The 12,064-nt window shown below is 39.1% G+C and overlaps 1 protein-coding gene across 1 annotated transcript in view; it reads left to right on the forward strand.

Moving 5' to 3' along the window:
* Positions 1-12,064, forward strand: part of LOC126198475 (unconventional myosin-IXa-like) — a 350,557-nt gene that overhangs the window by 307,586 nt on the left and 30,907 nt on the right. The window contains exon 31 of the mRNA XM_049934833.1: positions 3,295-3,520. Coding sequence (XP_049790790.1) covers positions 3,295-3,520 — 226 coding nt within the window. The remainder of the gene's footprint in view (positions 1-3,294; positions 3,521-12,064) is intronic.

Consider the following 12,064-nt stretch of genomic DNA (forward strand, 5'->3'; position numbering starts at 1 on the left):
TCCATCCACTCCTCAGTATTCTTTTGTAGCACTACATTTTAAAAGCTTATATTCTCTTTTTGTTAAAAATATTTATTGACCACATCTCACTTCCATACAGAGATACACTTAAGATACATACTTTCAAAAAACACTTAAAACTTTGTTTAATATGAACATATTTCATTTTTTTTTGTAGAAACTTTTCTTGTTATTGCTAGTTCACATCTTACAGGGTGTTTAAAAAAAAGGCAAATAAATTTAACAGTTTCCTTAAAAGAAAGAAAAATTATTAGCAAAGTATTACACACTACAATAATCCTTTCACATAGTACACATGGGATCTCCGTAGAGCACAAACATTCAGTGTATCCCCATTTAGCTTGAATAATGATCCAACCTTGGTCTGATGCATCACGCATGGCGTAATGTATCAGAATTCATTTAGGCAAATGCTGTTTCATTTGTGGTCCTTAATGATGTCACATTGGGACACTGAGATTTGTTGGAGACTCCTTCAAATAAGCTCCACATGTAATAATTTTAAAATTGAGTCAACCAGTTGAGCTATCATAACATCAAGATATGCTATCTCTTTTCTTTTCTACCTTCCCCCCTGTTGCAGTGCAAAGCATGTTATTTGCATCTTAGTCAAAGAATAAAGCAACCTCATTTTAATGTAGTTCTGTAAAAGGAGAATGAATTGTTAGAGGCAAAAGGGCTGAACAATTGTAAAATATAGTTTTCCTTCACTAATTTCTATATTTCAGTTTAGTTATGAATTTTTTTTATGCTGTAATTAATTACGTAAAAACAGAAGAGTCAGCTCATTATCTTGGCTGTGATGCTGCACTAGGGCACATGTTGAAAATTGTGCAAGTGAAATGTCACTTCTGGCTTTGGATAAAACTATAGGGAGAATATATTGTACGAACAGTAAAGAAACAGGCAGTGGGCATTAATAATGATGATGATGATGATGATCTTCTTTTTCTTGTGCCTGCATCCCACATTGATGCAGGGTCGACATGGTTATTAAGTGGATTTCGCATGGGTAATTTAAGGGGTGGTCAGATGCCATTGCTATCGATAGTTAGGATAAAGTTAGTACAGTGTATGAGGAATGAGACGGTGGATTGTTATGAAGCACAGTGACTACCTGGCAGAAGGCCTCTGCCAATTATCTGACTCCTCCACCTACAAACTCTGCCAGAGTGATCCCAGCCCAGAAGTCCAACAGAACCTTCAATTCATGCTTAAAGCGTTAGGTCCTTCTCAGAACCTCTCCCCTGAACTCATTTCCCTTCTCACCCCTACGACACACTCCACATCCACCTCCTACATGGTTCCCAGAATCCACAAACCCAACAATCCTAGATGCCCCATTGTATCTGGCAATTGTGCCCCCATGGAAAGAATTTTGCCCATCATTGATCAACACTTCCAATAAATTGCCCGCAATCTAGCCTCCTACATCAAAGATACCAACCATTTCCTTCACTGATTCTCCATCATCACCATCCCTTTACCTCTTGGACCCATATTCATCACTGTTGATGCCATCTCCCTATACACCGATGACATCTTCGTGATCTGGACTCAGGGAGATGACACCCTACCATCATTCCTTCACAACCTCAACACCTTCTCTCCCATCTGCTTCACCTGGTCCTCCTCAACCCTGTGTGCCACGTTCCTGGACACTGATCTCCTCCTCTCTGATGTCTCCATCTACAACTCTGGCTACCCACCAACCAACAACAGTACCAGCATTTTGACAGCCGTCATCTCTTTCACACCAAATAATCCCTTCCATACACCCTAGCCACCAAAGGATGGCGTTTCTGTAGTGACAAGAACTCCTCGGCCCAGTATGCTGAGAGTCTCACCAAGGCCTTCACAGATATGCACTATCCCCTGGGCGTAGTCCACAAAAAGATATCCCCCCCCCCCCACCCCAAATTCTTCCACCACCCCCAAGAATTAGCTGGACTGAAACAACTGAAACACATCCTTTGTCAGGACATTGATTACTGGTCTTCATGCCCTGAAATGAGGGACATCCTACCCAATATTCTTCCCACCCCTCCTAAAATGGTGCTCCATTACTCAACAAACCTCCAAAAATTCTAGTCCCTCCCCATACCACTCCCAGTTCCAATCCCTTGCCACAGAAATCATATCCCTGTGGAAGATCCAGGCGCAAGACCTTCCCAGTCAACCCACACAGTACTTCTTATCCCAGTCCTGTCATAGGTTTATCCTATCCCAACAGGGGACGGGCCACCTGTGAAAGCAACCATGTCATTTACCAGCTCTGCTGCAACCATTGCACAGCATTTTTACATTATTATGACTACCAACTTGTTGTCCACCAGGATGAATGACGACTGTCAAACTGTGCCCAAGTGCAGAGTCGACCACCCCTGTGGCACAACTTGCAACTGACTGTAACACGCTTGATTTCAATGGCTGCTTCACTATCTGAGCACTCTGTATCTTCCCTTCAACAACCACTTTCTCTGAACTGTGCAAATGGGAGTTATCCTTACATCAAATTCTCCACTCACAAAATTTTCCCAGTGTCAGCCTACGGTAACCTACTGCACCCACACCCTCCACCCAAAAGTCTCCATCCCCTCTGTCCTGTCACCTCCTACCTATTATTGTCTCCCACCCTCTTGTGTGTCACCCCTTGCCAACACATCTGCCCCATCCTTTCCCTTCCCTTCTTCAGTCTCCACCCAACACCCCTCCCCACATCCCTGCCCCACAGCCTCCCAATGCTGCACCTGTTGACAGTGTAGGTGCTGTGCACTCTGCCACACAGTGCTATTCTCTTCATACACCCATACTCTGCTATCGGTCCCCGTTCCCCGCACCATTCAGACTGCTGCTTCCATTTTGTATGACAGCTGCATTCCAGTCCAAGCTGCCGGAGGTGCAATTTTGTGTGTGTGTGTGTGTGTGTGTGTGTGTGTGTGTGTGTGGGGGGGGGGGGGCACTTGCTTGTGTTAATGAATTTGTGTGTGTGTGTGTCCTTTTCTGATGAAAGTTTTGGTCAAAAGCTAATGTGTAAGGGTCTTTTCATTGTGCCTGTCTGCAACTCAACATGTCTCTTTACAGTGAGCAGAAATCTATCATTTCCTTATGCAGTTTTGGAGATTGGCATGTTCAAAGAGAGAGGCAGACAAGATTGTTTTATGGTTTTGTAATTAGTATAGAAACAGATGATGCTTGCTTTAATTTTATTTTTTTAAGTTGACATTTTATAACTAGTTGTACTAATTTTCCACTCTTACAATTGATGTACAGATATTCAGCCCTGAAGAATTGTTACCAGCTAGTGATTCAGTAAAGAAAACAGATGAAGAGGAAGCACTTTTAATGGAGCACATAGAAGATATACAAAAAGAGAAGGCATTGTTGACATCAACACTCCCAAGTCTAACAAGGACCACCTCTGATGATGATATGCTTTCGACAGATCTTGATGATGGTGGTAGCCTGGATGATATGTCAGTGAGAGCTGATGATGATGGTAAGTTTCATTGGCTATCTGAACAAAGTAGTTACAACTTACCTAAGTAAAAGATGTGAATAATAAATAAGCCACAAACATTTTACAGACTTATCACATATCCTTTTGTTGTAGAAGCAGTCATCTTTTTCCATGCAGTGCAGTGATTAGCTGTGGTGTCTGTTCCTTGTTTCAAAAGTAAAACCATTTCAAAATTTAATACTTGAAATGCTATGTGTCTATGTTGTTTACCTCTTTGGTATTAAATTTGAGTCAAATTTTATGAAATAGCAGCAGATTGATTAACACTTTTACAAATGAAAGTGTCAACATTTCACAGCCAATAAGATCAAAAGTAATCTTGACTAATAAAATCGCAGAGCAAGTGAAACATTTTTAAATGTCTAGGATGCAGGATCACACATGAATGCAGCCATGATGTGGACCAAAAATTAAATTAATTTCGCTTAATATGTGGAAGGAGTGTAAAAAATTTACAGAGTAAAGCCAGGAAAGGAAAATAGCTCAAATTTTACAAAATTGTAGCAGTACCACTCCTTCCCTATGGAAGTGAAGCATGCTTGACAATGAAACACCAATAAAGTAGAATATGGTCCCAATAAATGAAGTACCTAAGAATAGTGGAAGGAAGTACTAGAGAAGATCATAAAAGAAATGAAGATATAAAGAAAGATTTAGGAATATGTAACCTAAATGAAAAGAAGTGGAAGGACTGTAGAGGTTGTACAGTTGGAGAAAGATTTCTGCTAAAGGTTCTCAGTTATAAATGCAATGGAAGAAGAAATGTAGGAAGGCCAAACAAGAGCTGGAGTACTGTAACAGGCAGTTTACCTAATACATGAAGAGAAGAAGAAAGGGGAGGGGGAGGAAGAAGAATAAGAATAAGAAGTGAAAATATATTGGGTATCGGGTTTGAAGTCTCTTATTTCCTTCCCATAGCAGACAGGGAAGAACTACATACAAGACTGAATAATGTTTAGGAACAAAAGCAGCATGGGATCACTTTCAAGGGAGTCGCATTAATACTGAAAGAAAATCAACAATGAAATAGCTGACTTCATGGTATCTGAGACATAAGAAGTGACAGGGCGTAATAAAATCAGAGAACAGGAAGGGCAGACAGCAAATAGACATACATGAGAGCCACAGGGGAAAGAAGCAAATAGTAGTAGAAGAAGAATGAAGCCAATAAGATAACATAGTGTGATAGAGAAATGTGAAGGATGATGATGATAAAACTGAATGCTGCAAAGTTTGGAAAGAGCTGGAACAAATTATTTTAAGAGTTAAAATTGAGGTGCCAACCGGCAGTTACTTATGACTTTCCTTCGTAAAGGAAAGTTGTGGTTGCAAGAATAAGTTTGGAAAAAATGATGTTTTTGTGTATTTTTACCACACTGCTGGCCCAAGAACATCATTCAAGAAATGTACTAGTGAGAGGTTGAAAAATGTTTTAAGGAAACTTTTAGTGCTTTAACTTACCACAGCAACTGGGAGGTCTTATTCTATATCACAGAAACTGTCTGAAGAAATAAGTGTTCTTAACATTCACCACCAGGTTTAGAAACAGTTGCATCTCGAAGGATGTTGATTGAAAATATTTATTTTAAGTATGTCAAAATAATAAAAATGTTAATTTCAGTGATGTTTCCACTTTTTGTATATAATTCAGTACCTTACTTCAATAATAATTGATTATATTCTGCCCATATCACACTCGAATAGGCAACAGCCGCAAGATCAGTTGTAGAGTAATGTGAATTATTTCCTCATTTTCAAAAATTCATATCTTTGTTCACAGTCATATATCATTGTTGAAATTTTTACAGTACGTTGTTATCATATAGCTGCACAAACTGTGCAAAAATCGTATTTTTATATTCAGTGCCACCTAAGATAACTAACCCCTAACGTTACAAAAAATGAAAATTTTCAGATTTCAAAAATTCATAAAAAATTAAGGAAACATTTGTAATTGTTCTTTCCCTAGATGAGGCTAGTAGTGTATGATATCTAACCATAGGAAAAAAATAGACTCTCATAAATCACTCCTTGTTTGTTATTTTTGGGCCTAAAAAGTGGATTTTTGAAAATTTGGATACCAAATTTTGGAGGTAATTTTGACTGGTTATTTTTGAATTTAGGGTATTTTGTGTAATAGACAGTGTTCTAGAGGACACTTTTCTAAAAACAATCATGTCAATTGCAGTGTTTTAACTTAACCCGGTGCAGAGATATTCAAATTTTTGGCAATGTCTCCAGACTGAAAAATCGTTGCGCGCCTACAAATAAAAATGGCCGCCATCCAGTAAAGGTGCAAAACAAATTATTTTAAAAAACTGTTTTGAACTTTTCAAATGTAGGGCAATCACATATAAAAAATTAAAATATTTAAAAATGGTCAAGCAACCATCGCTGGACCACTTCATATGGATTGACCCATATTGGTTCATGATCAGCGCTAACTTTAGGCTTTTCATCCAGTGTAAAAAGTTTCTGTAACAGATCAGGTGCTATATGTCATGCTATTCCCTCTGATGAAGTAAATTATATCCATGAAGAAAGTGGAATAGGATGTGTGAAGCCACTGCATATGGACAATATCTTGATGTCTTTGATAATTATGGTTTGGGGTCTAATATTGTGATATTAGACATACTCTTCTGCCTTATGTCACTCCTCCTTCTGTGAGTCATTTCATTATAGGCTGTGGAAGTAGGTGTTTCGATTCCAGATTGCAGAACCATAGAATGCAAAAATGTTCAAAGATAACCAGATTATGATTGAACTTCACAGTGCCCTTAATTGCAATAAAGGTAAGAATGATTCTTTAGAAGAGCAAAGCAGAATGGTTGCAGTTCCTTGTGTCTGTATCTCAGGATGGTGACTGTTCCTCTCTTCATGACTCTCTTCTCTGCAGGAAAATTGATAATTTTAAGGCTAATTGAGGAATGTGTTAAATATTGTGTGGACTGATGTGCTAAAGTGATTGCTAGAGATTAATGGAAAGTGGTTTAGTTTAAGACTGTGGTATGATATCTATCCTGGCAACTGATAATGTAAAAATAATTATCGGTAAGAAAGTGCCAGCAGAGTAGTATACTATGAGTGAAGCAGTGACGGTGTTGTCCTCCTCAGCTTTGATCATTCACATGTGCATAGACTTACATTACTGAACTATAAGCCTTGATGAGATAGGGAAAATACATAGACAATTGGGAAGTTAGTTATGTATTCAACAGAGCCAAAATCTATTATTTACTCCAGAAATTAATATTATTTTGAAGGGAGTATGTGGAAGGGGTGCAGAATTGTTGCATGTTAAAAGGGAGGAATGAGAGGAAAGAGTTTTTTAACTACTTTTTTTTCAAACAGTACCTTTGTACACCCTTTGAAGAATCAAGAAGAGGCTCAAAATTATGTCATGATTGGTCAAAAATATTATAATTAGACACTTAAACAACAGAAAATCCAGGATGGAATGATGACATATATTGTCATAATTAGATACTGCATTATAATGCAGAAAGATATGCAAATACCAATTCTGTCAGTTATTCAGTGTTGTTTAAACTTAAGTTCAGAATCAATTATATAGAAAGGTGAATGCCATACAAAAAAGGAAGATGGAATAATAACTAAAGAAATACTGAAGCATATGATTCGAAACATACAAGATATATGATTCAAAACATACAAGATTATATGATTTAAAACATACAAGATCAGCAGTGCAACGTTGAGAAACAAAAGCTGAATAGTTTACAGAGGCACTCCAAAACTAAACTGTTACAGTAAAGACAGACACTGCAGGTTAACTATACTTTTTAAGATATGAGAATTGCAGATACTGGACCAATTTGACTGGAATGAACATCTCATGCACATGCCAGTAAATCGTAAGAAGCCAGCATTATTATAGTACTGATAAGCCAGCAGTAGTAGATGACATCCTCACAGTTACTAAAATTGATGATGATAATGCTCTGACAATTCCCTTCTGGGCATTAAATGAATTTTTGATGCTATGTCTTCTGATATTAGCAAATGGAACTGCTCAAAGCTAATATATAGACATCCAATAAAATGAGATAGCTCTCTGGTGCAAAATTTTTTTGAGTTTGTTGAATGGACTTTTGCCAAAGAAATTTCTGTGTTGTTTTTGAGGATTGTAAGATATTGGCACGAAAGTGGAAAATAAGACACAGGAAAAGAAACCAATTCATCATCCCGATCAGCTGTCATGATTAAGACCGCTAACAGTACAGAATATTTGTAGTTAATTTCAGCTGAAGTGCCAATTTAATTAGTAATATTACCGAGCGAGGTGGCGCAGTGGTAAGACACTGGACTCGCATTCGGGAGGACGACGGTTCAATCCCGCGTCCGGCCATCCTGATTTAGGTTTTCCGTGATTTCCCTAAATCACTCCAGGCAAATGCCGGGATGGTTCCTCTGAAAGGGCACGGCCGACTTCCTTCCCCATCCTTCCCTAATCCGATGAGACCGATGACCACGCTGTCTGGTCTCCTTCCCCAAAACCAACCAACCAATTAGTAATATTGGTTTATATGTATAAGAGGCATTCAAAAAGAAACGAGCCGGTGGCATAATTACAGAAACCAGTACATGTATGTTAGAAGTATTGACCCTGGCTGTTGAGACACTTGTCCCACTGTGACACAAGGCAGTGAATGGCTGTCTCATAAAATTCTCGGGGCTGCAATGTTAACCAGTTCTGCACATACATCTGGACGTACAGCTGACCACCCTGCACCAAATGATGAAATCAAAATGACCAGGCAGTCTCACCTGTGGGGTCATTCTGCTCCATGACAATGCAAAGTCACACATGGCCAACACAGTCGTGGCACTACTGCAGAAATTCAAATAGAAGGTTCTCGGCCACCCTCCATACAGTACGGACCTCTCTCCTGTGATTACGCCATTTTTGGTCCCCTTAAAAAGACTCTGAGGGGCAAACAATTCACCTCAGACGACGACATCCAGCTATACGTGTGGAAATGATTAACATCGCAGTCCCGGGAATTTTATGAGACAGCCATTGACCGCCGTGTGTCACAGTGGGACAAGTGTCTCAACAGACAGGGCCAATACTTCTAACATACACGTAGTAGTTTCCGTAATTATGCCTCTGGCTCATTTCTTTTTGAATACCCCCTTATATATGCATCCATAGTTCCAAGGGACAAAGCCCATGTGGTGCTTGGAGTACTTCCACTAAGCTGGAGATAAAAATGAAAGGCAGTGGCAATGTTTTGGTGGTCTGTTGGTAATGGTGAGAGGTTTGATTTTTTGTGAAACGTATTAGCATTTTATGAAAATGCTGAAGGCTTCAACCACAATAGTTGCTAGCTGGCAACTGTGACCGAGTGGTTCTAGGCGCTTCAGTCTGGAATTGCACGACTGCTATGGTCGTAGGTTTGAATCCTGCCTCGGGCATGGATGTGTGTTATGTTGCGCGCCTACAAATAAAAATGGCCGCCATCCAGTAAAGGTGCAAAACAAATTATTTTAAAAAACTGTGTGAACTTTTCAAATGTAGGGCAATCACATATAAAAAATTAAAATATTTAAAAATGGTCAAGCAACCATCGCTGGACCACTTCATATGGATTGACCCATATTGGTTCATGATCAGCGCTAACTTTAGGCTTTTCATCCAGTGTAAAAAGTTTCTGTAACAGATCAGGTGCTATATGTCATGCTATTCCCTCTGATGAAGTAAATTATATCCATGAAGAAAGTGGAATAGGATGTGTGAAGCCACTGCATATGGACAATATCTTGATGTCTTTGATAATTATGGTTTGGGGTCTAATATTGTGATATTAGACATACTCTTCTGCCTTATGTCACTCCTCCTTCTGTGAGTCATTTCATTATAGGCTGTGGAAGTAGGTGTTTCGATTCCAGATTGCAGAACCATAGAATGCAAAAATGTTCAAAGATAACCAGATTATGATTGAACTTCACAGTGCCCTTAATTGCAATAAAGGTAAGAATGATTCTTTAGAAGAGCAAAGCAGAATGGTTGCAGTTCCTTGCGTCTGTATCTCAGGATGGTGACTGTTCCTCTCTTCATGACTCTCTTCTCTGCAGGAAAATTGATAATTTTAAGGCTAATTGAGGAATGTGTTAAATATTGTGTGGACTGATGTGCTAAAGTGATTGCTAGAGATTAATGGAAAGTGGTTTAGTTTAAGACTGTGGTATGATATCTATCCTGGCAACTGATAATGTAAAAATAATTATCGGTAAGAAAGTGCCAGCAGAGTAGTATACTATGAGTGAAGCAGTGACGGTGTTGTCCTCCTCAGCTTTGATCATTCACATGTGCATAGACTTACATTACTGAACTATAAGCCTTGATGAGATAGGGAAAATACATAGACAATTGGGAAGTTAGTTATGTATTCAACAGAGCCAAAATCTATTATTTACTCAAGAAATTATTATTATTTTGAAGGGAGTATGTGGAAGGGGTGCAGAATTGTTGCATGTTAAAAGGGAGGAATGAGAGGAAAGAGTTTTTTAACTACTTTTTTTTCAAACAGTACCTTTGTACACCCTTTGAAGAATCAAGAAGAGGCTCAAAATTATGTCATGATTGGTCAAAAATATTATAATTAGACACTTAAACAACAGAAAATCCAGGATGGAATGATGACATATATTGTCATAATTAGATACTGCATTATAATGCAGAAAGATATGCAAATACCAATTCTGTCAGTTATTCAGTGTTGTTTAAACTTAAGTTCAGAATCAATTATATAGAAAGGTGAATGCCATACAAAAAAGGAAGATGGAATAATAACTAAAGAAATACTGAAGCATATGATTCGAAACATACAAGATATATGATTCAAAACATACAAGATTATATGATTTAAAACATACAAGATCAGCAGTGCAACGTTGAGAAACAAAAGCTGAATAGTTTACAGAGGCACTCCAAAACTAAACTGTTACAGTAAAGACAGACACTGCAGGTTAACTATACTTTTTAAGATATGAGAATTGCAGATACTGGACCAATTTGACTGGAATGAACATCTCATGCACATGCCAGTAAATCGTAAGAAGCCAGCATTATTATAGTACTGATAAGCCAGCAGTAGTAGATGACATCCTCACAGTTACTAAAATTGATGATGATAATGCTCTGACAATTCCCTTCTGGGCATTAAATGAATTTTTGATGCTATGTCTTCTGATATTAGCAAATGGAACTGCTCAAAGCTAATATATAGACATCCAATAAAATGAGATAGCTCTCTGGTGCAAAATTTTTTTGAGTTTGTTGAATGGACTTTTGCCAAAGAAATTTCTGTGTTGTTTTTGAGGATTGTAAGATATTGGCACGAAAGTGGAAAATAAGACACAGGAAAAGAAACCAATTCATCATCCCGATCAGCTGTCATGATTAAGACCGCTAACAGTACAGAATATTTGTAGTTAATTTCAGCTGAAGTGCCAATTTAATTAGTAATATTACCGAGCGAGGTGGCGCAGTGGTAAGACACTGGACTCGCATTCGGGAGGACGACGGTTCAATCCCGCGTCCGGCCATCCTGATTTAGGTTTTCCGTGATTTCCCTAAATCACTCCAGGCAAATGCCGGGATGGTTCCTCTGAAAGGGCACGGCCGACTTCCTTCCCCATCCTTCCCTAATCCGATGAGACCGATGACCACGCTGTCTGGTCTCCTTCCCCAAAACCAACCAACCAATTAGTAATATTGGTTTATATGTATAAGAGCTTCCCCCATGAACCATGGACCTTGCCGTTGGTGGGGAGGCTTGCGTGCCTCAGCGATACAGATGGCCGTACCGTAGGTGCAACCACAACGGAGGGGTATCTGTTGAGAGGCCAGACAAACACGTGGTTCCTGAAGAGGGGCAGCAGCCTTTTCAGTAGTTGCAGGGGCAACAGTCTGGATGATTGACTGATCTGGCCTTGTAACATTAACCAAAACGGCCTTGCTGTGCTGGTACTGCGAACGGCTGAAAGCAAGGGGAAACTACGGCCGTAATTTTTCCCGAGGACATGCAGCTTTACTGTATAATTAAATGATGATGGCGTCCTCTTGGGTAAAATATTCCGGAGGTAAAATAGTCCCCCATTCGGATCTCCGGGCGGGGACTACTCAAGAGGACGTCGTTATCAGGAGAAAGAAAACTGGCATTCTACGGATCGGAGCGTGGAATGTCAGATCCCTTAATCGGGCAGGTAGGTTAGAAAATTTAAAAAGGGAAATGGATAGGTTAAAGTTAGATATAGTGGGAATTAGTGAAGTTCGGTGGCAGGAGGAACAAGACTTTTGGTCAGGTGATTACAGGGTTATAAATACAAAATCAAATAGGGGTAATGCAGGAGTAGGTTTAATAATGAATAAAAAAATAGGACTGCGGGTTAGCTACTACAAACAGCATAGTGAACGCATTATTGTGGCCAAGATAGACACAAAGCCCATGCCTACTACAGTAGTACAAGTTTATATGCCAACTAGCTCTGCAG

This window comes from Schistocerca nitens, chromosome 8 (genome assembly GCF_023898315.1).
Source record: "Schistocerca nitens isolate TAMUIC-IGC-003100 chromosome 8, iqSchNite1.1, whole genome shotgun sequence".
Lineage (NCBI taxonomy): Eukaryota > Metazoa > Arthropoda > Insecta > Orthoptera > Acrididae > Schistocerca > Schistocerca nitens.